The sequence below is a fragment of the Loxodonta africana genome, chromosome 3 (assembly GCF_030014295.1).
Source record: "Loxodonta africana isolate mLoxAfr1 chromosome 3, mLoxAfr1.hap2, whole genome shotgun sequence".
Classification (NCBI taxonomy): Eukaryota; Metazoa; Chordata; class Mammalia; order Proboscidea; family Elephantidae; genus Loxodonta; species Loxodonta africana.
The window spans coordinates 130267623-130295038 of NC_087344.1; the positions used below are offsets into that span (position 1 = coordinate 130267623).

General features: G+C 36.8%; 1 protein-coding gene across 1 annotated transcript in view; it reads right to left on the reverse strand.

The window, feature by feature from the left end:
- COL24A1 (collagen type XXIV alpha 1 chain) overlaps window positions 1-27416 on the reverse strand; it is a 364074-nt gene that overhangs the window by 103835 nt on the left and 232823 nt on the right. The window contains exons 31-36 of the mRNA XM_064279962.1: window positions 19668-19721; window positions 15454-15507; window positions 13245-13298; window positions 12988-13041; window positions 11637-11690; window positions 11367-11474 (exon numbers count right to left, since the gene is read on the reverse strand). Of these exons, the coding sequence (XP_064136032.1) occupies window positions 11367-11474; window positions 11637-11690; window positions 12988-13041; window positions 13245-13298; window positions 15454-15507; window positions 19668-19721 (378 nt within the window). The remainder of the gene's footprint in view (window positions 1-11366; window positions 11475-11636; window positions 11691-12987; window positions 13042-13244; window positions 13299-15453; window positions 15508-19667; window positions 19722-27416) is intronic.

A 27416-nucleotide genomic window follows, 5' to 3' on the forward strand; every position in this document is an offset into this window, starting at 1 on the left:
CCATCAACAGATGAATGAATAAATAAATGTGGTATACACATACAATAGAATATTACTCAGCCATAAAGAGAAATGAAGTCATGATACATGCCACTACATGGATGGACCTTGAAAACTTGCAGGGTGAAATAAGTCAGTCACAAAAGGAAAATATTATAGGATCCCACTTATATGTAACAGGCAAGTGGTTACCAGGGGTGAGAGGGAGAGGGAAGGTAGGAATCGTTCATTAGGGGGCACTGAGTTTCTGTTAACGGTGGTGGAATAATTTGGAAAAGGATAGAGGCTATGGTTGCACAACATGACGAATATCATCAATGTCACTGAATTATACATGTAAAAATTGCTGAATTGGCAAAGGTTTTGTCAAATGTATTTTATCATAATTTCAAAAAAAGGAATAAAGCCCAAATTCTGCAGCCGAAATAAATAAAAAGAAGTTATCCTAAAGTTTGACTTTCACAATTAGACCTTTAATCTAATTGGAATTTGTGTGTGTGTGTGTGCACAGTGTGTAAAAATAAAAGAGTTGACACTGGTAACAAACAAGTCTTACAAATGTGTATAATTGAGACATGTGGATTACTTTGCAAGATGGCCCCTCGTGTCATTCATCTCTGTCTCCAAACCTCCACTCCCTCCTCCTCTGTTTAGAGTTCAAAAGCCTTGTCTCACATTTCATTGAGAAAAAGTAACAATCAAACAAGACCCATCTTCTCTTCCCAACATCCAGTCTACCTTTGTACCTACTTATGTATTCACATATTCTTCCTCTTTTTTACAGAGAAGAAGCATCCTTTTTTCCTGTCTGAGGCCAGCTCCTTACTTGTGCTCCGAAGCCCATAACCTCTCACTTATTCAACACCCTCCCTTCTGAAAGAATTCCCTCTGTTACTTGCACTATGGACTAGATCATCCCCAACAGATGTGAGTGCATGAAGAACTACAAATTAGTAAGTAAGAAATGATCTTGGGCCTAAAACTATAAGAACAAGATGTTTCCATTTTATTTCTTTCATAAATCTTAAACTGAAAAATAATTTTGGATAATCAGTCTTTGAATTCAACAAATAAAAGTATCCATAAGAAAAGTCACAAGACGTACACAGTACATGCATGGGTGCTCCATGCCAGAACTGTTTTATTTAATTTCATCATTTCCACACATTATGTGTATGTGTGCGTTTTTGCAAAAGGTATGCCTTAATGTTGCTCATGTTTAAAAAGAATTCTCTCTAGGCCTCATGTACTTTTTTTTTCCTTTTAAGTTTGTTTGCTTTTCTAGCTCCAGCTTTTATTTCCCCTGACAGCAAAAAATTTTTGTAAGAGTTGTTTATATTCATTGCCTCCATTTATTTCCTTCTCATTTTCTCTTCATCTGGGCTTTTGTTCTCACCAAACTTCTGAAACTGCTCTTTTCCAGGCCACCAACTGACCTCCTTGTACCAAATCCAATGGTCAGATTATCTGACTCATTGTATTTGAAACTTTTTTTTACCTTAGTTTTTTTTTTTTTAATTTTTATTGAGCTTCAAGTGAACGTTTACAAATCAAGTCAGTCTGTCACATATAAGTTTATATACACTTTACTCCGTACTCCCACTTGCTCTCCCCCTAATGAGTCAGCCCTGCCAGTCTCTCCTTTCATGACAATTTTGCCAGCTTCCAACCCTCTCTACCCTCCCATCTCCCCTCCAGACAGGAGATGCCAACACAGTCTCAAGTGTCTACCTGATACAAATAGCTCACTCTTCATCAGCATCTCTCTCCTACCCACTGTCCAGTCCCTTCCATGTCTGATGAGTTGTCTTCGGGAATGGTTCCTGTCCTGGGCCAACAGAAGGTTTGAGGACCATGACTGCCGGGATTCCTCTAGTCTCAGTCAGACCATTAAGTCTGGTCTTTTTGTGAGAATTTTTTTTTTTTTTTTTTATCCCACTGATCTCCTGCTCCCTCAGGGGTTCTCTGTTGTGCTCCCTGTCAGGGCAGTCATCGGTTGCGACCAGGCACCAACTAGTTCTTCTGGTCTCAGGATGATGTAAGTTTCTGGTTCATGTGGCTCTTTCTGTCTCTTGGGCTCATAGTTATCGTGTGACCTTGGTGTTCTTCATTCTCCTTTGATTCAGGTGGGTTGAGACCAATTGATGCATCTTAGATGGCCGCTTGTTAGCATTTAAGACCCCAGATGCCACATTTCCAAGTGGGATGCAGAATGTTTTCATAGTAGAATTATTTTGCCAATTGACTTGGAAGTCCCCTTAAGCCATGGTCCCCAAACCCCTGCCCCTTGCTCTGCTGACCTTCGAAGCATTCAGTTTATCCCGGAAACTTCTTTGCTTTTGGTCCAGTCCAGTTGAGCTGACCTTCCCTGTATTGAGCATTGTCCTTCCCTTCACCTAAAGCAGTTCTTATCTACTAACTAATCAGTAAAGAACCCTCTCCCACCCTCCCTCCCTCCCCTCCTCGTAACCACGAAAGTATTAACCTTAGTTTTTTTTAACCTTAGTTTTTATGGCAAATGCTTTTCTGGTTTTCCACTTTCTTATAACTCCTTTTTATACTCTGGCTCCTTCCCTTCTAATTGAAATGGGCAGCCATCTGGAGGGCTTTAAACAGGGAGGGGTATATCATTATCATTGTTAGATATCACATGAGTAGGCAAGGTGCAGATTGAGAAAGGATATTACCATGTACTGATGAGTACGATCAACACTCTGCATGGAGATCCAAGGCGATCTCATTCTTCTTGCTGTCATGAGGACATACAGACACAATATTGGAAAGGAGCTAAAGAGGGAGCTAGAGGACTAAGAAATCTGGGAGACGGAGCATCTTGAGAGTCTGAGAATTACCTGAAGGGATCGCTAAATTATAGGATTAATTTTTCAACTGAATTGGGTTTAAAATTTTCTATCTGTCCCCATCACCACCACTTCCCAATGGCTAATCAGCAAGTGGGAGCTTGTGAGGAAAAGAAGATAAGCCACAGATAATTTTTTTTTTTTAATTACATCTTTGCACATGTGTATGTGTAAGTATAAATTTATAGCCTATTACACATTTAATGGTATAATCATCCACGCAGTTGTTCAGGCTAAAAACTAGGGTTTATTCTTTATTATTTTCTTCCTTCTTTCTCAGCATCCAAATCATTAGCAAAGCCAATCACCTATGCCTTCAAAATAAGTCTTGAATGTGATCAGTAATTCACTATATGTACTGCTCTCTTCCATTCCAAACCTCTGTCATTTTTCATTTAGACTACTTTTACAACCTTCTAAGTCATTTTGTCTGCTTTTACCACCATAACTCGTTTCTTCACAATAACCCAAATGATATGTAACAATGCTAATGATATATCTCTCCGTGTTTAAAAAACCTCCAAATTGTTGCCCGTTGCAATTAGAATAACCTCCAAACTTCTCACCGTGGTCTATAATACTCAACATGATTTGGCTCCTCCTATTTTTCAATTTTTTTTTTTATTTTTCTGACATCATGTTTTCCAGTTATTTACTACCTTCTAGACATATGGGCCCTTTTAGTTGCTTTTTTAAAATGGTCCAAACCCCTTTTTTGCCTTAGGACCTTTGCATTAGATGTTCCCTGTGTCTAGAAAATTGTTTTCTTAGATATTTATGTAATTCAAATTTATTCTGTTCCATTTTTCCCCTGAAATTTATTTCATCTCTTGAGTTAGTTGATAACACTTGTTTTTAGTTGCCATTGAGTTGGTTCCAACTCATGGCTGATACACTGGTGTTAAACAAAGTTTGAAAAATTACTAGAGCGATTCCCATCAGCGATTGTGTTCCTCATCTGCCTGAAACTTTACAATGGCTTCTCATCACATTTTGAATGAAATATACACTGCTTATCATGGCTTAAAGGAACCTTCATGATATGTCTCCTATATTTTTCTCCAAGCCCATTTCAAACTACTTTGCACCTTATTCATGATGCTGCAGCCACAATGATTTCCTTTTAGTTTTCCAGAAATAACTAGCTCATTCTCACCTCCACATCTTGACCCTTGTTGTTCTCTACATTGAAGGATCTTCTCACAGTTCTTTGAACGACTGGTTCTTTTCATTTTTCAGATCTCAATTTGATCATCCCCTATTCAGAGAAGTCTTTCTTGACTTTTCTAGCTGAAACAGACCTCCCTACCATTAACCAGTCGATTTACATATTTTTTTACACCAGTTAGTCTCTCTTATTGCCCTGTTTTTTTTTTTTCTATCACCAAATTTATCACAGTCTGCAATGATCTTGTCTATCGTCAGTCTTTTCCACTAGACTGTGAGGCCTGAGATTAGGGACCCTACTAGTCTTGTTCACTGCTATATCTCCAATGTTCAACAGAGTTATTGGCTCGTAGAAGCTGTTCAAAAGTTTTGTTGAATAAATGAATGGACAAATACATTTTATAAAATCAAAGTCTGTAAGGCTAAATAAAAATTTAGAAACATCCAAGATGATGCTTTTTTTTCCTTTAAAGCTGTAAAATCTTTTCTTCCAAAGAAAGCCTATCACTACCACCACCACCACCCCAGTGCCGTCAAGTTGATTCCAACTCATAGCAACCCAATAGGACAGAGTAGAACTGTCCCATAGAGTTTCCAAGGAGCACCTAGTGGATTCGAACGGCAGACCCTTTGGTTAGCAGCCATAGCACTTAACCACTACAGCACCAGGGTTTCCAGAAAACCTATACGGAAGCTAATGTGTTAAAAGGATATACAAGGACATTTTCTGACTAAAGTAGGAATAGAAGGGACAGAGTTCTGTCAGTTCATAGTTGCTCCTGACACAACCATCTTAGGAGGTTCTACACAGCTCCAACCCATTTATTAAGCATCACGTGTAAACTGGAAAAAACAAAGAATGATTTTCCCAACGATGCATAGCTTTTCAGTGGTAGAGTAGGGGTCTGAATAGGGTTGCACAGTAGTCCATCCAGGGCTTTTTAAATTTCTGTATTGCTTTATGACACAGCAGTTCAGAACAGGTGAGCTTAATTGCAGAGTCACAGGAATCACATATACGATATTTAGATAATCCTTTACTCCTTAATGTTTGCCACTGACTCCAAATTTCCAAAATGATTATTTTTCCAAGTTCCCAGGAAACAGTCTCTCAGAAACAAGAGAAACCATATATACCTTAGCATTTTTTTCTAACTATTGAAATTTCTCTCATCTTTATAACTTCACTTTTAAGACCCCATTAGAAAGCCTCTTAGAGAAGGATACTTTATTTAATCTTGTCTTAAGATGTTCACCTCTATCTCATTTCATACGAACCTAACCAGATGGGAAAAACCACACTTCAAAAAATCCAATCCAATTTTTTCCTAAAGGAATAAAATGAGACAATTTCATTTATATGCATCAGACTTGGGAGTTCCCAGCTCTTTTCAGATCTGAAGATACCACAGTGGTAGATTTTCTGGCAATGGATGACAGACCATAAGTCAGGCAGATGTTTCTTCTCAGATATGTCAAAATTCTTCTGTTACAGAATTATGCATTTAGGAAACTGAACATTTTAGAACCAAAGCCAAGCAAAAAATACACTACTTTTTCTTCTGTTCAAAGGAAATATACTTCTTGGGTTTGGGAATTTGTTACTGATGCTTCCCTTGGCTTGTTTTTCAATCAAGATCCCACGCCTCCATTTTCTAGAAAGTTAGATGAGCATCTCTTCTCTTGCAAAAACAGTTTTCAGTCTCTTTCTTTATATTTTTTAAGAATCTAAGGTAAGATCTTTGTGACATTGCCTAAGGAAGAATTTTTTTAAAAGTACAAAAATAAATCCAACATCAAGCTGTCAGATTAAGCAATAGTTTCTTGGATCATAAAATTCTTTTGAAAAAATATGCCATGGTATTTTTATTGAGTTTATGAGCTGAAAGGCATTTAAAATTCCAAGAAGAACAACAAAAAGAAACACACATGTGTTGTTACTAAAAAAGGCACCAAAGATGGGTACTAGGCAGGATTGTTCCTGAGAAAAATTTTGAAGCAGATGAAATCTGTGTTTACCATTTTTTCACGCCTTGTTTTGAGCCCCTCTTCCATCTCTGCTCTGCCCATCATCAGTGGCCGTGCTGCATCATTTATCTCCAGGATTCCTGGCTGTGTTATCCTATAGGACATTTTAGGTCTTTCTTAGTCTATGTTCTCCCTCCGCTCCAACCTTTAGGGTTTTTCTATGAATCTGGGTTGTTGTTGTTGTTGTTGTTAGGTGCTGTCGATTTGGTTCTGACTCATACCTACCCCTATGTACAACAGAAGGAAATGCTGCCTGGTCTTGCACCATCCTCATGGTCATCGCTATGTCTGAGGCCATTGTAGCCACTGTGTCATTTTATCTTGTTGAGGGTCTTCCTTTTTTCGATGACCCTATATGATGCCCTTCTCCAGGGACTGGTCCCTCCTGATAACATGTCCAAAGTATGTGAGGTGAAGTCTCCCCATCCTTGATTGTAATGAGCATTCTGGCTCTACTTTTGACAAGACAGATTTGTTCACTCTTCTGGCAGTCCATGGTATATTCAATATTCTTCATGAATACATAATTCAAAGGCATCAAAATTCTTCTTCAGTCTTCCTTATTCATTGTCCAGCTTTCATATGCATATGAGGCAATTGAAAATATCATGACTTGGGTCAGGCACACCTTAGTTCTTAAAGCGACATCTTTGCTTTTTTTTTTTAACACTTTGAAGAGATCTCTTACAGAGGATTTGGCCAATGCAATACATCCTCTGATTTCATGACTGTTGCTTCCATGGATGTTGACTGTGGATTCAAGTAAAATGAAATCCTTGACAACTTCAATCTTTTCTCCATTTATCATGATGTTGCTTATTGGTCCAGTTGTGAGGATTTTTTTTTTTTTTTATGTTGAGATGTAATCCCTACCGAAGGCTGTGGTCTTTGATCTCCATCAATAAGCACTTCAAGTCCTCTTCACTTTCGGCAAGAAAAGATGTGTTATCTGCATATCACAGGTTGTTAATTAGTCTTCCTCCAATTCTGATTTGGTGTTCTCTGTATAGTTTGGTTTCTCAGATTATTTGCTCAGCATACAGATTGAATAAGTATGGTGAAAGGATACAACCCTGACACACACCTTTGCCAACTTGAAACCATGCAGTCTCCCCTTGTTCTGTTTGAACTGTCTCTTGTCTGTATAGGTTCCTCATGAGCACAATTAAGAGTTCTGGAATTCTCATTCTTCACAATGTTATCCATAATTTCTTAGGATCCACACAGTCAAAGGCCTTTGCATAGTCGATAAAACATAGGTAAACATCTTTCAGCCAGGATCCATCTGAAATCAGCAATGATATCCCTGGTTCCCTGTCCTCTTCTAAATTCAGCTTGGATTTCTGGTGCCCTCTGTCAAAGTACTGTTGTAACTGCTTTTGAATGATCAACAAAATTTTACTTGCATGTGATATTAATGATACTGTTTGATAATTTCTGCTTTCTGTTGGATCTTTCTTTGGGATGGGTACAAATATGGATCTCTTCCAGATGGTTGTCCAGGTAGCTGTCTTACAAATTCCTTGGCCTAGATGAGTGAGGACTTCCAGTACTGCATGTTTGTTGAAACATCTCAGTTGGTATTCCATCAATTTCTGAAGCCTTGTTTTTTGTCAATGCCTTCAGTACAGCTTGGACCTCTTCCTTCGGTACCATCAGTTCTTGATCATATGCTACCTCCTGAAATGGTTGAATGTCGACCAGTTCTTTTTGGTACAGTGACTCTGTCTATTCCTGCCATCTTCTTTTCATGCTTTTGATATTTTCCCTGTAGAATTCTTCAATATTACAACTTGAGGCTTGAATTTTTTCTTTAGTTCTTTTAGCTTGAGATATGCCGAGTATGTTTTTCCCTTTTCGTTTCCTACCTCCAGGTCTTTCTACATGTCTTCTCAAGCCACCTTTGAAATCTTCTGTTCAACTCTTTTACTTCACCTTTTCTTCTTTTCACTTTAGGTACTCTACATTCAAGAGCAACTTTCAGAGTCTCCTCTGACGTCCATTTTGATCTTTTCTTTCTTTATTGTCTTTTTAATGATCTTTTGCTTTCTTCATGTATGATGTCCTTCCACAATTCACCTGGGTTCTTTCATTAGCATTCAATGCATCAAATCTATTCATGAGATGGTCTCTAAATTCAGGTGGGATATACTCAAGGTTGTACTTTGGTTCTTGTGGACTTGTTCTAATTTTCTTCAGCTTGAACTTGAACCTGCATATGAGTAATTGATGGTCTGTTAAAGAGTTGGCCCCTGGTTTTGTTCTGACTGACGATACTGAGCTTTTCCATCATCTCTTTCCACAGATGTAGTCAATTTGATTCCCGTGTATTCCACCCTGGCGAGGTCTATGTGTATAGTTGCTGTTTATGGTGTTGAGAAAGGTATTTGCAATGAAGAAGCTGCTGGTCTTTCAAAATTTTATCATGTGATCTCTGGCGTCGTTTCTATCACCAAGGCCATATTTTCCAACTACCAGTCTTTTTTCTTTGTTTCCTACTTCGACATTCCAATTGCCAGTAATTATCCATGCATCTTGATTGCATGTTTGATCAATTTCAAATTGCTGAAGTTGGTAAAAAACCTTTAATTTCTTTATCTTTGGCCTTAGTGGCTGGTGTGTAAATTTCAATAATATAACTGGTCTTCCTTGTAGGCATATGGATATTATCCTATCATTGATAGTTGTACTTCATGATAGATCTTGAAATGTTCTTTTTCATGATGAATGCAGTGCCATCCTTCTTCAATTTTTCATTTCCAGCATAATAGACCATATGATTGTATGATTCAAAATGGCCAAAACCAGTCCATTTCAGCTAATGCCTAGGATGTTAATGCTTATGCATTCCATTTCTTTTTGACTACTTCCAATTTTCCTTGATTCATACTTCATACATTTCACATTCTGATTATTAATGGATGTTTGCAGCTGTTTCTTCTCATTCTGAGTCATGCCACATCATCAGATGAAGGTCCTGGAAGCTTGGCTTCACTCACATCATTAAGGTTGACTCTACTTTGAGGAGGCAGCTCTTCCCCAGTTGTCTTTTGAGTGCCTTCCAATCTGAGGGGTTCATCTTCTAGCACTATATTAGACAATGTTCTGCTAAAATTCATAAGGTTTTCACTAGCCAACTTTTTCAGGAGTAGACTGCCAGGTCCTCCTTCCTAGGCTTAGTCTGGAAGCTCAGGTGAAACCTGTCTACCAACGGCGACCCTACTGGCATTTGAAGTACTGGTGCCAAAGTTTCCAGTATCACAGTAACACGTAAGCCACCACAGTACGATAAACTGACAGAAACATGGTGGGAAATGGGCTAGTTGGTTAAAAAAATGCATACTAAAGGAGTAATAGTAGTTAATGACTTTCTTATATAAAAACATATTTGTTAAGAATTCTCAAGAAGATAATTTGTTACTTGGCTTCTCTGTGAGTCTAGTCTTGATGCTACTGGAAGAGGGATGAGTGATTTGTAATGCATGGAAACTATCAAAAACCCTAGAAAGGCAAAATGTAGGACCAAGCCTGGGTATCTCACAGATAAGTGTGGCTTAGAAACATAGAAACTCCCTCTCTCGCTGCCATCAAGTCAATTTTGATGCATAGCGACCCTATAGGACAGGGTAGAACTGCTCTACAGGATTTCCAAGGAGTGCCTGGTAGATTTGAACTGCTGACCTTTTGGTTAGCAGCCATAGCTCTTAACCACTATGCCACCAGGGTTTCCAGAAACACAGAAGCCAGAAAACAACGGGTCCAGTGCCAGCACTGCCATCTGCTATAGTATCTTGTATAAGTCTCTTAGCTCTCCCTGTTTTCAGTTGTAAAATGGGGAATAATCACATCTTCAGGTTATTGGGGGGATTCTATAAGAGAATATAAGTGACATTATTGCTCAGTGTCTGGAATAATGACACTTAGGAGAGTTTCATGGGAATTCTCTAATGCTTTGTATTTGCTGTAGTGAAAAATCTGTCAGTTTTTCGTAATTGGGAGGGCAGGAAAAAGGAGACGGGAAAAATGGGCACTTTGCCACTACTGTAAAACTGGAGGGAAAAAGGCTTGATTTGCCAATGCTCAAGATCAGGTGAGACTTCTGGTTCATCCCCATTCTTCAAGCAACACTTTATTGGTGATCTATTATTTTGAGGCCAAGGTGATACAACAGTATTTTAATCACTGCCAAAGAAATTATAATCACTGGTAAATGATATAGATGGTGAGCTGGATGGTTTGTGCTTCATTTATGACATTTGTTGTATTCTCCCACATAGGGCCTTTCTCTTAGTCCTGGCAAACCTAACTGAGCTGATTGGGGCAGGGGTATTATGGAAAGGACATTCAGTGATCTGGAGATTAGAAGCCAGAGGAAGAGAAGCACAGAAAACTGTGTGATGATCACAAACCTTGTAAATCACTGCTTTGTCTCCCGGCCTGCCTGCATGAATAGTTTACCCATTAGCAGTTGCCCAGTCTTTACTGAGCCCGCATATGAAAATATTGGAGCACAGAGATCTGGACACTGTGTTATATGGGAAAGAATAAAGACAGAGCCAACGCTTTTAAAGAGCTATGATCTCTCTGGGAGAAGATACCCACATGCTTAAGCATTAACACATAATATTTCAAAGGCTTATCAACAGGATCCAGAAAAAAAAACAAACAAATTATTTTGGTAGGGGCACAGGGGACGACTCCCAAAATATGAGAATGTCTACAAAAGCAAGAATATTTAGAGAAGTACAGAGATAATATTGGGGAGCATCCATGTTTAATGAAAATGAGACAAGGATGAGGGACCAACAAAGTAAAGAGTAAGATGGCCAGAGATGCCCTATTTGAAAGAATACAACAAATATCATAAGTGAAGCAATCAAGCACTTCTTATTACTTATGAAATCTTACATTTGGACTGAGGTGAGAAAATGTGTTAAATATGACTTCCCTTGAAATAGCTGCAATTTAGGATCAGATACTTATAACTTTCAATAGATTTGTTATTTCATCCTGGAACTGTGATATTATTCTATGGAGTAAAGCCAGCTGTCTGAATAACAATCAAAAATAATCAAATTAAGTTTGAGACAACACAAAACATTCCTGTATAAACACTTTATGACAGGAATTTCATGGGTTACATGACACATGGAAAACGTCTTTCCTCTTTGGATCTAGAGAGGGCTGATAATCAGTGCCTCTCTCAAACCATGGTTACACACCTGTAATTACCCATTGGGCCAATAAGGGAATCAGTGTGTGTACAGGAACTGAGTTCACTGAGTACTTGAGAATGAATCCAGTACTTACTGGAGGGCCCGTTAGTCCTGGTCTACCCACAGGCCCGGTAGTTCCTGGTGAGCCCAACTCTCCTTTTTTTCCATCTTCTCCAGGAAGTCCTCTTCCTCCTGGGCCCCCCTGCAACCCAATAACATTTTTTTTTTTTAAAAGGAATACAGTGAAGTAATTATACCACACAATAAGCACATTTTGGGTTGGCACACTAAAATAACTGTCTAATATTTTAAAGATATCACAGAAAACATCTATTTTATACATAATGTTAATAGTATAATTTACCTTTAATCCATCTTTTCCCTGGAGACCTTCTTCTCCAGGAGCTCCTGGTTCACCCTATTTTGTAGCAGAAATAGTAAGATTAGATATTTTGCTAAATAGTTTATCTCAATTTGAAAAGTAGTTTATTTCTTAACTTTTGGCATCTAGAGAAAGTAGCGGATTTGTGTGCATTAATGCCGACTTCTACTTTATTTCTGAGAGAAATCTGACAGTATAATAAGCATGATTTAATTTATCTTGAATAGCTCTGCAGATGATTTAAGGAGTCAGAGTGTTGCGAATTCAAATACAGGACAGTGTCAGAATGATAATAATTTTAAAGATAATTAAAGGTAATAAAAATTTGCTGGACAGCTTTAGACATTTATACAGCTAGACCTGTATTTCTGAATATAAGAAATTCTGAGTACAAGAAAGATAAATACTGTATCCCATAAAATTATAGTACCTTACAGTATAGAGATTTACATGAATTAATATACTTAATTCAGTTATGGCCACTCTACCAGGTTTTTAGTGTGTCTGTGTTCTCTCCCTTACAGAAAGGAGAGGTAAAGAGTAATGTCCTGGTATGTCAAGAAGGTGTCTTCTAGATACAGAGCTTACAGGAATGTAGAGCCGCATATTATGAAGTTTTAAAGTCATGTTGGCTCTTTTGCTGCCTGAACTATTTGAGGATAAATTAATCAGTGCTTTTTCATAGGTGTCCCATCTCTCCTACTACTGACATTTCCAATTAACCCCACTTTCCCGAAAATGAAAAAGAAAGAAAGAAGATACAAAACATATCTTATTTTTCCTTTTAATAAACAAACATCCCTTACAATTATCCTGTAGTGTTATCTTGGAAGAAATCTCCTTACCACACCTCAAAATAAAGCTTGTCTGTATTAATTACTACTTTTCTAAGCTATCTAATTACAAGTATTTACAAGTGTTACCTTGGATCTTCTTGAATTTATACTACTCTAGTTTGTTTTTTTTTTTTTTAACGTAAATAGATTTCAATCTTTTGCCAGTCTTGTTAGGTCAGGAAATTCCTGAGAGTTGATCACTAGTACTTGTGAATTTCTTCTTAATGTTAACATTAGTAACAACCACAGTGACTCCACATATTTGGCAAGGGTTCTGCAGAGTATACCTGATTTTTTAGAGAATGATCTGTGAGGTTAGGACTCTAAATACTACTAAATTACAACGTGAATAGGGTTTGGCATATGCTTTTCAAAATTATGAAATAAAGATCAAAATTTTCTAAATGTATCCAAAAGATTTATTACACTTTTTTTGAAGTGTTAAGGCCGATAAGTTTTGAGTCATTGCATTAAATGGGTTCCCAGTAGGCACTTACCCGTAACCCTGGCTCCCCAGCTTCTCCAGCACTGCCTGCAGCACCAACATCTCCCTGAAGAAACAAACGGAAAGATAAATCTCTTTTCCGTTAAAACATCATGAGGGATAGGGGCTCGAACACATCCCCCATTTTTATCTGTGCTCTTTCCTGTTTCCAAGGTGTTTTGGTGGGTGTTTCCCAAAAAGTGGCAAATGTAGGGGACTCAAGGTGAACGTTTAGAGACTCTCCTTTGTTTTTTTTTCACAAAAGGTTACCTTTGCACCCAGCTCGCCTTGTAGACCAGATTCTCCCTCAATGCCTGGGGCTCCCTAGAAAAGAATGATTTGACACATTTGTAAGGATTTCTTCATGAATTACAAAAGCAATAATAACCTCATAGAAGATAATAGTAAGTTTTAGCTTATGGGTGAGATATCTCTTTCTAGAAAAGTTCTTTTGCTTCCACTTTATAAACTTCATGGTGAGAGATCTGACCAGATACTTTCTGGGACTCTAACAGTTCAAATGCAAAAACAATGTCACCTGAAATCAGGACACGCAAACCAGTCACCTGATTTCAAGGAAAGGAATGACATGAGAAAGATAAACTGGCAACAAGTTTCTAACGGATTGAAGGGAGTTAGAGGGGACATGGGATGAGTGTGGAGGACTAGAGCATTGGCAGTAGGGGTGAAAAGGAAAGGATAAATTTCAGAGATGTTGGAGAGGCTTATTCAAAGGGAAAAAATGGCTGAATGGAGTGGATGAGGTAGGAGAAGGGTTTGGGATGACTCTCAGTTTTGGAATATCTTTCATTGAGATGGGAATAAAAGGAGGAAGAACAGTGGGAAAGTGATGTTTGGTTTAGATATGTTGAATTTGAGATGTTTGTAGAACATCTAAGTGGATATGTTAAAACGCATGAGTTAGAGTTACCAAACTGAGAGCTATCAGGATATAATTAATTAAAGTCATGGTGATAACATATTTGCTAAGGTGAGGATGAGGAGGGGCAGCTTCATATGAAGACTGAGAAAGGCTAATCAAGAAGAAAAAGAGGAAAACTAAGACAGGCAGTTTCCCAGAAGCCAAGAGGGGAATTTCTGTTTATTTAGTGAAGTTAACAAACAGAGGTAAGGTAATTGAATTTCATACTTTTAACAAGTATGGCTTATTATTCTAAAAGATACTGTAAATAGGGGTCACTTCATAATATTCTTCAGTAAAGAAGATATAACATCTTAGAGTGAAAAGCTATAAAAACAAAACAAAACCCAAACCAGTTGCCACTGAGTCACTCCAACTCAATGGTATAGAGTAGAACTACACTTCATAGAGTTTTCAAGGCTGTGACCTTTCAGAAGCAGAACACCAGGCCTTTCTCCAGAGGTGTCTCTGGGTGAGTTCGAGCTACCAACCTTTCTATTAATAGTCAGCACTTAACCATTTGCATCACTCAAGGACCATGAGAAGGAAAATCTTTTTTTTATTTTGTTATTGCTGTTGAGAACAGACACAGCAAAACATACACCAATTTGACTGATTCTACATGTACAGTTCAATGACACTGATAACATTCTTTGAGATGTGTAACTACTTTCACCCTCATTTTCTGAATTGTTCCTCCCCATTAATATAAACTAACTGCCCCTAAGTTTCCTACCTAATCTTTCAAGTTGCTGTTGTCAATTCGGTCCCATGTAGATAGATCTTGAAAGTGCATAATGCTCAAGGCAGACATTTTTTACTAGTTAAGCTAAACTATTGTTTGGTTTTAAGAAAATTTCAGGAGATATTTTTGGTTTAAAGCTTAAAGATTATCTTAGAGCAGTAGTTTCAGGGGGGTGCATCCAGCCTCCATGGCTCCAGAAAGTCTGGAGTCCATGAGAATTTGAAATTCTGTTCTGCATATTCCCCTTGTGATCAGGATTTTTCTATAGAATATGGCACCATCCAGTTCTAGTTTCACGGCAAAAGAGGCAAAGAGGCAGTTGTTCATGGAGGCAGTTAGCCGCACATTTCATATCCTCCTCCTGTTCCTGGCTCTCTGAAGGAAAATATTTACTTTTTCTTCTCTCATTTTCAATGAGCAAAGTGTAAGAGAACTTTATATGTGTAATATCAGGTTCAGACAATAGTTATTCCTGCTATTAATAGAGTTTAAGCTTCATTTTCTCAATATGAAACGAAAAACCAAAACCAAACTCAATGTCGTTGAGTTGATTCCAACTCATAGTGACTCTATAGGACAGAGTAGAACTGCCCCATAGAGTTTCCAGGGAGTACCTGTTGGATTTGAACTGCCGACCATTTGGTTAGCAGCCATAGCTCTTAACCACTACACCACCACGGTTTCCATGAAATAAAATACTGAAGAAATATTCTAGATAATATACAATTGATATAGCAATTTTACTTTAGAGGGATCTTACAAAGAATATTGAGTATTGACAAACTAATAAGAAAGAGCCATAAAAAAATTACCTCAGCACCCACTTCTCCGGGAGGTCCAGCATCACCTTGCAGTCCTCGTGGTCCCTATATTAAAAATAAAATTTAGAATATCAGAATCAAGTTTAATCTATATTTTAATAAATACATGCATCTAAATATGGAATTTACAATATACTATATCATTAAATTTATTAATGCAGTACTTTATTCTCTGCATAAATAAAATTAATATCTTGAGTTGATTCACCTGTGTTATTTTGTGACTAATATTAAACTATGCTAGGATTAAAAGGAAAGAAAAGAAAGAATAGGAACATGCATTGTTTTATTCCTAATTTACTTATTCATTCCGGAAACATTTATTAAGCACTTAAGGAGTGTGAGATACTGTGCTAAAGGCTTTCACAGGTTATCTTATTTAACAAATATGATAGTTATAAGTCTACTTAATATTCCTGGTGAATATGTGACAAACAAAATAGAATTGTGTAAGAATCAAAGATAAAGTCTCCAGTGAAATAATAAAAATATGTTGGTGTTTGCTTAATGACATACTTTATTCTTATAGTGAATCGAATTGAACAAGTCCTCTATTTCACATTAATATATGCAAAAATATTTACATGGGATAATTACTAAGGAGGAATAAAATGCATGCTGGGACCTTCATGGAACTTTTGGTCACTGTGCTACTGAATGGTATCATTTTAAGTACACGAACATCAAATAGCTTATTGAAGAAACATTAAATTATTTACCCTAATGGATCTATTTATCAGTGTGTAGGAGCCATTTCACTAGCTAGGCTTTTTTTTTCTTTTATTGATTTTCTTTCTTTTTTTTTTTTATTGTACTTTAGACAAAGGTTTACAAAACAAACTAGCTTCTCATTAAACAGTTAGTACACATATTATTTTATGATATTGGTTAACAACCCCATGACATATCAACACTCTCCCTTCTCAACCTCGGGTTCCCTATTACCAGCTTTCCTGTCCCCTCCTTCTAATCCTTGTGCCAGGGCTGGTGTGCCCCTTTAGTCATTTTTTTTTTCCTATGGGCCTGTCCAATCTTTGACTGAAGGGTGAATCTCAGGAGTAACTTTGTTACTGAGCTGAAAGAGTGTCCGAGGGCCATACTCTCATGGTTTCTCCAGCCTCTGTCAGGCCAGCAAATCTGGTCTTTCTTTCTGAGTTAGAATTTTGTTCTGCATTTTTCTCCAGCTCTGTTCAGGACTCTCTATTGTGATCCCTGTCAGAGCAGTCAGTGGTGTTAGTTTACTGGACTCAGTCTGGTGGATGCTGTGGTAGATGTGGTCCATTAGTCCTCCGGACTAATCTTTCCCTTGTATGTTTAGTTTCCCTCAGTCTTCCTTGCTCTGGAATGGGTGAGACCATTGGAGTATCCTAGATGCCTCATAGGCTTTTAAGACCCCAGATGCTACTCACCAAAGTAGAATGTAGAACATTTTCTTTATAAGCTATGTTATGCCAATTGAGCTAGAACACCCCTGAGACCATGGTCCCCACAGCTCTCATAACTGGCTAGAATTTTAATGATGATTAATATTTAGCAACTACGATATAATGGTATTTCCCCAGTCATCAGAAGAAACTGTTTGTACTTTTTGCTCTTTCTGGAGAAATAGTACAAAGAAAGTGGTTTTTTTTTTTTTTTTTAAGGTTGCAAAAATAACAAGATTCATTTCTTTCTTCACTCCTATTCTCTCTCTCTAGACCAATGACTGCAATATTTTTAATTCTTGTGCTCTGAGCTCCACATCTAACTGCTAGCTTGACATTTCCACTATAATTTCTCAAAGATACACCATATTTAACATGACTAAACCGAACTTGTATCTTCCATTCACATCTATGTCCTGTTGATTTCACCTCCTTTTGAGTCTTTTATACCTGTCCACTTCTTTTCTGTGCTAACAAAAAGGTTCTATTATCTCTTATCTGGATTATTGCAACAGACAGTCCCTCTTGCCCATTCTTGACTCCTTCCAATTTGATCTCTTGTGGCCTGAGTGATCTTTACAAGACAATGATCTGATCATAAAGCCAGTTCTACCCCTTCAATGACTTCCTTTGTTCTTATGATCAAAATATAAATCTTTGGAAATACAGCTCATAGAGTGTGTCACTATAAGCCTGGCAACACAGAGACAATATATAAAGATTTAGACAAGAAAAAATTTGTGTATTTTGCCTGTCTCCATTTCCAGCCTCATTTTGCAGTTACTTTTCACCCGGCTCTCGGTGCTGCAGCCACACTAGTCTTTTTTGAGTTCTTCAAATCAATATGTGGTGCTTCCTCCCAGTGCATGACTTCTTTCTGTAATGACTTTTTCCCATCTTTGCCTAAGTAACTACTACTCATTCTTTAGACTAGAGCCCAATATCCTCCCTCATGTAAATCCTCCCCAACCCCCGGATTAGTACAATTTCTCTGTTACAAACCCTCTTAGTACGAATTCCTAACCTTCACAGAACTTATTTCAGTTTGTGAATATTTAATTAATGTCTGCTACTAGACTGAGAACTTCATTCCTACCCCAAGTGTAGGTTCTTAAATATTTGTTGATTGAATGAATGAATGGTCAACTATCCAAATCCAAATATTTGCATTGTAATCAGCAAATCAGTTTTAAATCTTATCTGGGACAAAGAGAAAACTCTTAGGGATATCTGCTACAGAAAGAATGCAGTCCTTTAGTATTTTATTATCCTCAAAATATATTTTAACATGTCTTCTGTGTTCTTCATTTTACCTATTTGTTTGTTCTTTTCTATGATTAGACCTAGAGCCCAAGTATATGAAACAAAGCCCATTATAACCCATTATACATCTATTTATATTTTATTTAACAGCCTTCACCCAAGAATATGTGACCTAGAACTCACTTTTCAGGTGTTGTTATACAATTTGGTCATTTAGGGCTACAGTAACAATTCTTTTTCTTGAGTAAATCTTTAGACATTGTTTCTGCCCTTGCCATACCTCTAATGACATAATTTATTTAAAAGTGTTCTTTACTAAGACTCAACTGGTTTTCATTTTGTTTCACTTCATCTAATGTTATTGGCTGAATGATTATGTCTTTGAGTAGACCACCCTTTAGCAATTGAGTTTTACAAACATGTATTGAGCAGATATAATATGCCAGAGATTATACCAGGAAAGTGGATTGATTACAAAGGTGAAAGAAATGCTCTGACTTCAAAGGAGCTTACTAGATTTTTAGGAGAGACAGATATTTAAGTAAATAATGTTTAAGAAAGTTATTTTTTTTAGGTCAAATAGAATTGGGATGGCAGTTAAGAGGCAAAATAGGGAGAAAACTGAGGAGTTAGTTGAATAAACATCATATCTAAGATTCTTTATTTGGAAAGAATTATATATATATATAGTCAGATATTTACTTATAGCTTGGAAAGCTTATATCATAGTTTAAATATGCAAAGGAGGAAATGAACAGAGTTCGGTAAGAATAGCTCTTTGACTGTTGGAATTTTCCACTTGCCACTAGCCAAATGAATTACACAAAGGCTACCTGTAAACCTTTGTATCAACTGACGGATAAGATTAACCCAGTAGGTTGAAAGACTATATTGTATTATAAATCTTAGAAGCACATTGCAGCATGCTGTATCCAATACCACTAACCAGAAGAATGACTTCATAGGCAATAAATAATAAATTGTGAGACAAAGGGTGTGACAAGGTCTTTCCCTTTCACAATCCATTTTTCATGGAAACTCTATAACTCATTTATGAAATTGTGATGTAAGTTTTTGTATTGTTGATATAACAACTTTTCTGACATATTTGTACATTTTGGCCCATCAGATGTAGAGTTTGGCTTCTCTATGTGGTCTTTTGGTCTCGTAAATGTGATTGTGCGTGTGTGGGAGTGCAATAATTACAAGAACAGCAAACCATTCAGAAAAAGAATTTTTGTCATTGAATAAAACAGAGTTTTCTTTGTAGAAAACAGAAATATGCTCCGTTTTAACAGTTTCAGAAAAAAAGTACAAAATTTAGTTATATGAAACCAGGAAGGCACAAAAACTATACTCACAGCAAAATATTTGCTCAATATAAGTAGTCTATGGTGTTTATGATAAATGCAGCTTCCAAAAATATACCAGCTATAGCAGAGCAGGGCAAAAATAACAAAAAAGTAAATGTACATTGTGAGAATAACACAATTTGAAAAAATATAGAGATAAACTTACTGGTTCACCTGCCAGTCCCCTTTCTCCTGTGCTTCCAGGGGGTCCTGGTAAACCCTGAATAAAGACAAAACTTGTAGAAAAAGTAGTGCTTGACAATGTTTAAGCCAGTTTCCTTACATCAGCTTTCCTTCCTGCACCTCTCGCCTAACTTTTCTACATATGCTACCGTTGTTGCATGCCTTGAGTCAATTGCAGCTCATAGCAACACCTGTGTGACAGTGTAGAACTGTTCTATAGGGTTTTCTTGGCTGTAATCTTTACAGAAGCAGATTTTCAGGTCTTTCTCCCTTGAACCAATGGTTGGGTTCAAATGGCCAACCTTTTGTTTAGCAGCTGAATGCTTAACCATTTGTGCCACCAGGGCTCCTTCAATCACCACTTACAATATGCCAACTAATTATCCAGAATCATTTTAAATTTAGACATGGCCCAGTGGCAGAATTCTCACCCTTCATGTGGGAGACCTGGGTTCAATTCCTGGCCAATGCATCTCATGCATAGCCACCGCCCTTCTGTCAGTGGAGGCTCGCATGTTCCTACGATGCTGAACAGGTTTCAGCTAAGCTTCCTGACTAAGACAGACTAAAAAGAAAGGCCTGGTGATCTACTTCTGAAAATCAGTCAATGAAAACCCTATGGATAATGATGGTCTGATCCGCAACCCATCATGGAGATGATCCAGAACCGGGCAGCATTTTATTCTATTAGGTATGGGGTCAACCTGAGTTGGGGTGACTCCACTGCAGATAATAACAGCAATAATTTAAAATTTGGATTTTGTTACACTTCTAATATTGATATAAATCAATATAATTTAATTAATGTATTTTAAAAAATACACTTGTGATATGTTAATAAACATGACTTAGGTCCTTAATACTTGGCAAGGCACAGGGGTCCCAGAACCTAGATGATTAGAAATGATCGAATTGGACTTCTCCAACTTCCTTTTTTTTTTCTTTTATATTTATACCACTGGCACCTAAGGTGCCATAAAAGTGGCTCAAATATGGAGGCATTTTCTACATGGTGGAAATTGTACCTAAAGCTCTAACCAAATTCCAAGGCCCCTTTTATACCCTTCCATTCAAAGATACACTGTGCATGTACTGTGTGTCAAACACTGCTGATAGCTAACAATACATAAGTACCACCCTTAACTGTTTACAAGCTGCCTTTTCTACATTATTGACCTTGGGGAGGCTGGCAACTACACAAATGATAATGATTGCTATTTTATCTAAAAAACTAAAAGCTAAGAAAAAAAGATATTAATTTAGAAGATGTTCAACATTCTTAGCAGCATACACACTTCTAAGTTATAATTATCAATGCTATATTCAGTTACATAAGGCTCTTTGGTTAAAGAAAGGGAGGTATGTAAAATCATGGACTCTCATTTGGCTAAGGCCCTCTTTCAGTCATGAAAATGATGTGCTACCCATTCACTTCAGGCTCCTAAAAAAGAGACAGGATCACTATCAGGGGCCCCTCTGGGACCGGTATACCAAGTGAAACTTGTGGCAAAAGTTCGGAGCCTTAAATAATGTCTGCCCAACTTTTGATGCTGTTGATAGTGCCTATCTGATAGCAATTCAGAACATTTTAAAGCCATTTGGGGAAGTTATGAAACTACCTAAATGGACTGTATTTAATTTTATTGGGGATGAAGAGAAAAAGTACAAGTTGTCACAAAATAAAAATTTCCTTTCAGGTTTTTCAGTTACTACAGATATACATTATTTGTAGCAGAACTCCTACCTCATGACTTCAACTCAGTAATTATGACATGTATATGATAATGATGGCCATAAAGGTAACAATAACTATTGTGGTTGCTATTTATTGAGAGCTTGTGCCAAGCACATAATAAACACACTTCTGGCTAAGCGCTTGACTACTAACCAGAATGTCAGTGATTAGAATCCACCAGACACTCCTCAGGAAAAAGATGTGGCAGTCTGCTGCTGTAAAGATTTACAGCTTTGGAAATCCTATAGGGCAGTTCTACTCGGTCTTACAGGGTTGCTGTGAGTTGGAATTGACTTGACGGCAATGGGTTTGGTTTTTGGTTTATTGTAACTATAAAAGGTAAATATTATGATCTCCATTTGAAAGATAGTGAAAACAAGGTTCAGAGAGGTTAAGTAACTTGTACAAAGCCAACATAGCTAGTAAGTGATAGAACTAGGATTTGACCTCTAATATATATGACTCCAATGCTATGCTCTTCCACTCTACTGAGGTACTTTCTACTCATGTCAATGAGGAACTAAGCATTCAGTAAACACGTATAGAGCATTTCAAAGACCTTTTATGAGAATAAGCAAGGGAGCATACAAATGCTATTTCGATGGTTACACTCTCATGTGGAATCGTGGATAACTGCGCATGTTCTGCTTGATTATCTGATGAATGGGAAAGAATAAAGAGTTAATATTATATGCTTTTTTATTATGAAGATCATGAAAAAAATGTTTCTCAAGCATTATGAATTGCTTCAGGCAAAAATATAGTTAAGAAAGGACTGTTATGAGCTTCTGCTTCAAATAATGGTCAAGTAACTCCTAGGAAACCAACTAATGTGCTGATAACAACTACAAAGTAAGGGGGGAAAAAAAAACAACTAAAAAACAAACAAACAAAACTACCTGAGGGCATTGGAGAGAAACCAAAACTAGGCAGAAACTATAATGAGGAGTCTACATTTGGAAGAAGGGAATGGAACAGGATTAGTTTCTGATTTTTTAATATGGCTTTTAGCCAGAGAGCAAGCCACATAAAATGATTAAAACTAGGATAGAAACCCGCAGCCTTACTGGCTTAGTAAACCAGGGGACAGAATTTGGAATGATCCCAGCTTCTGGGAATTGATGGAAGAAAGATTCAGGGAGAGGGAGCTTTAAATTCTGGCATAAACTCTGTGTAAATCTCTTGCTGATGTTCGAAATACGTGCATGTAGGGCAAACTCCAAGCAGTGCAGTTAAGCCTTAGAGATTTCAGATGCCACCCACTGTGCCAGAGAGACTTTGGAGTTTAAGTCCATTCAAGTTAACCAAGTGCTAAATAGGAAAAAAGCAATACTCTTTGAAAAATATATAACAGAATTTGGAGTCTCTACAATACGTCACTCAAAATGTTCAAGATACAATGCAAAGTTACTGGACAGGAAAATGTGCTCATATTCACAAGAAAAAGCAAACAATGTAGACCAAACCCAAGATTATTGAGTGTTAGATTTAGCACACAGGAATATTAAAGTAGCTCTTAACTATGCTGAAAGATGTGGAGGAAAAATACACTCATAATGCATAAACATGCAGGAAATATCACCAGGGAAATAACATCTACAAAAAGAAGCAATAGAAAATATAGAACTGAAAATTAAATACCAAATAAAACCAAAAAATACAATATCTTAAACTAAAAAAGAAACTAGTGAATTGACTTAACAAGAGAGTGGAGATAAGGAAAGTCAGGTTATCCAACTAAAAAGCTAGTTTTTGAAATAAAAATGAACAGAACTTCAGGGACATGAAGGATGATATTAAAAAACTAAAAAATGTGCAATTGGAATCCAAGAAAGAAAGAAGAGAGAAAATGGGGGAGAAAAAAGATTTAAAAAAATGGCTAAAAATTTTTCAGATTTAATGACAACACAAATTTACAAACCCAAGAAGCTCAGTAAACATCAAGTAGAATAAATTGAAAAAACAAACAAACAAACAGAAAAAATACCTAGTCACATCATAGTTAAACTGCTAAAAGCCAAAGATAAAGAGATAATCTTGAGAGCAGACCAAGAAAAATGATACAATACACACAGGGGAATAATGATACCGATAACTGCAGACTTCTCATCAGAAATAATGGAGGACAAAAAAACCAATGATGTGTCATATTAAAGTGCTGAATTGGGTGAGGAAAAACAAAAACAAAACTGTGTCAAATTAGAATTCTATATCCAGTGAAAACATCGTGCAATAATGAAAGTGAAATAAGGACATTTTCACAAACTAAAATTAAGAAGATTCATCACTACAAGAATTTCACTATAAGAAACTTAAGAAAGTTTTACAAGCTGCAAGAATATGACACCATTTGGAAACATGGGTTTTCAAGAAGGAATGAAAAGCATAAGAAATTGAAAATAAATGGGCAAATGAAAAAAACTTTTTCTCTAAATTTCTCCAAAATACTATTTTATTTACTTTGAAGCAAAAACTTTTTATTGGTATTAAAGCAGAAATTATAACTTTGCACAATGCGGTTTATAACACAAACGTAATACAAAAAGAAACAATAGTATGAAGTCCAGGGTGTTGGTAAATGGGCCTATATAGTTGTAGTTTCTCACATTTTATGTAGAGTAGTACCATATTATCTCTAAACAGACTGTGGAAAGTTATACAGCCTGAGGGACAAATCTGGACCTTTACCTATTTTTTGCAAATAAGGTTTTATTAGAACAAAGCCATGCTCATTCTTTTACAAATTGTTTATGGCTGAATTTGCACTATGATGACAGAGTTAAGTAGTTGTGACAAAGATCATACAGCCACAAAGCCTAAAATGTTTATTTTCAGGCCCTTTACAGAAAAAGTTTGCTGACCTCAGATATACACTAATCATTTAAAAATAATAAGAAGTATACCTAAAAAGTCAACAGATAAAATTAAAATGGAACTCTCAAAATTATTCAATGCCAAAAGAAAGCATTGAACAGAAAAACAGGAGACAAAGAAAAAGACAAATTACAAAATAGTAACTTAAATTCAACTGTATCAATAATCACATCAAACGTAAATGGACCAAACACTCTAATTAGAAGGCAGGTTTTGTCAGAATGAATAAAAAAGCAAGACCCAACCATAAGATAATCATTTTAAATATAAAGACACAGGTAAATTGAAAGTATATGTATGAAAAAAATATGTCATTGTTACGAATTGAAATGTGTCCTCTCCCCCCGCCCCCAAAATGCGTACCAACTTAAAACCCCAGTCCATTAGCTAGGTCATAATTCCCAGTATTGTGTGGTTATCCACAATTTTGTGATCTTATGTGATTATCCTATGTGTTGTAAATCCTAATCTCTATGATGTTAATGAAGCAGGACACAACAGGATTAGGTTGCATCTTGACTCAATTTCTTTTGAGATACAAAAGAGAGAAGCAAGCAGAGAGGAGAGGGACCTCCTACCACCAAGAAAGAAGTGCAAGGAGCAGAGCACATCCTTTGGACTTGGGGTTCCTGTGCTGAGGAGCTTCTAGACCAGGGGAAGACTGATGACAAAGACCTTCCCCCAGGGCTGAGAGGGTGAGAAAAAGCCTTACCCTAGAGCTGATGCCCTGAATTTGGGCTTCTAGCCTCCTAAACTGTGAGAGAATAAATTTCTCTTTGTTAAAGCCATCCACTCCTGGTACTTCTGTTATAGCAGCACTGGATAACTAAGACGGCCATGCAAACAGCAAGCGTTAAGAAGGCTGGAGAGGCTATATGTTAATGAGAGATAAATAGATTTCAAGACAAATAGTATTATCAGAAATAAAAAGTATTACCAGAGACAAAGAGGGACATTTCATAATATTAAAAGGGTCAGTTGATCAGGAAGACTTATAAGTATGAATACACTAATAAGACCAAAAACCAAACCTATTGCCATCAAGTTGATTCCAACTCACAGCGACCCTACTGGACAGAGTAGAATTGCCCCACAGGGTTTCCAAGGAGTGGCTGGGGGACTTGAACTGCTAACCTTTTGGTTAGCAGCCGAGCTCTTAACCACTGTACTGCCAGGGGTACACTAACAATATATGAAGCAAAAACAGAAAGAATTAAAAGGAGAAATAGAAAAATGAAATCGTCATTGGAGATTTTAACACCTGTATCTCATCGATTAAGAGTATATTTAGAGAAAAAAATTAGTTATGTATGAACTTTTATGGTTTTTATAAGATTTAGAAAATTAAAAGTAGTGATCGAGGCTCATCACCTTAATAGAATGTATTGTCCCCTTCCTTTGGATTTTCCCTTTGAGTCAGATCTATGTTGGATGGAAGGCAAGTATAGAAAAGAGTGCTGTTCCATAAACAAATATATTTGTTACCGGTTATCTGGACTAGGAAAGTACTCTATGTGTTGCCGGAAACCCTGGTGGCATAGTAGTTAAGTGCTACGGCTGCTAACCAAAGGGTCGGCAGTTCAAATCCACTAGGCACTCCTTGGAAACTCTACAGGGTGGTTCTACCCTGTCCTATAGGGTCACTATGAGTCTGAATCAACTCAACGTAACTGGGGGTTGGGGATATGTGTTGCCAGGTTTTCATTTAATACCTGGCTTTAGGATTGTGACAATTTAGAGCTGAGGATCTCAGAGATCTTATATATCTTTTTATTTCATAGATGAGGAAAATAAGATCCAGAGAGACTAATCAATTTAACAAAGGCTCTACAGTTATCAGGAGCATGCACTAGAAAAAAAATCAATCTCATTTCCAGCAAATCTTTCCTTTATATAATAACACTGCCTGCTTGGCAATAGTGCATAGATGACTAAAGACACTAAGATTACTCCACAGGAGCAAATTAATCTTTGGGGTTGCCTGGTAGGTTTGCTGGACTTCCATGGACCGATTGATTGATCTTAGCTTCCCCAAGACCTCAAAAGTCTATTTCAATTCAATCAAGGAGGAAACAGTGCAGGTACGGAGTTAAGTAAACCTCAACAGGTATTATAAACTCATGATTTAATGTCTGACCCATGTCACTAACTAAGATAACTTTATTCTTTCTGTTGTCTATGAGAGTTGCTTGCCATAAGCTACAGTTATAAAGTGGTTCTGGTGTCTTTTATTGATTGAGGAAGCAGTCAATAAAAATTTCACATTTATCCAGGCTGAAAATGAAGGTAAAATTTTAAGGCATGTCAACCTTGTACAAAATGAGTCAGTCATTTTATTTCTGGGGTTCTCATTTTTCTAAATTTTCTTAAAATGAGAGGACTGAACTTGATAAGCTCCATATTTCTCCAGTCATTGTAGCATAGTAGCTTTGTGTGCAGTGTAGCAAAATGGTCAGAATCTACAGAAATACCACTTACACTGATATAATAGAAACCCGGATGATAAGTATTAATACTTGAGGAAAGTTATTTGAAGATGATTTCAATTAGTATTACAATGCAACACACACACACACACACACACACACACACACACACGCAAATCCCTTCTTCCCTGGGCACAGTCATTTTTCTGTTTTACATCTCTGATATTTTAGGTTTGACCACTGCCACATATGATGCTATTGTGGGAGACAACAAGCAGGGGGCAGCAGATTCTAAAGAAAAAAAAAAAAAAAAAAAGGAACAAGCAAATGCTCTGACATTAGCGACAATTACTCTAGTATTTACCTACCATTTGTATCCATCTTTCTCTGACTACTTGGTTACAATTTATTTATATTATTACCTAATTTAATAACTTTAAGTTATATATATATTTGAACAAATACATATACAAAATTTACATAATTTAACAAATGTGTGTGTGTATATATATATATAGCTTAATCTAAAGGTCATCATAAAAATCATTATTCTGAGTGAAAGTAGTAAAAATACCCAAACATTTAAGCTTATTTGCTCACAATATAGAATATTTTATATAAATGTGTATGCATGTTTGATTTTTTTTTTTTTTAACATTTTTTTCCCTCAGCAGACTTGTTGCCTTTCCCCCAGGGG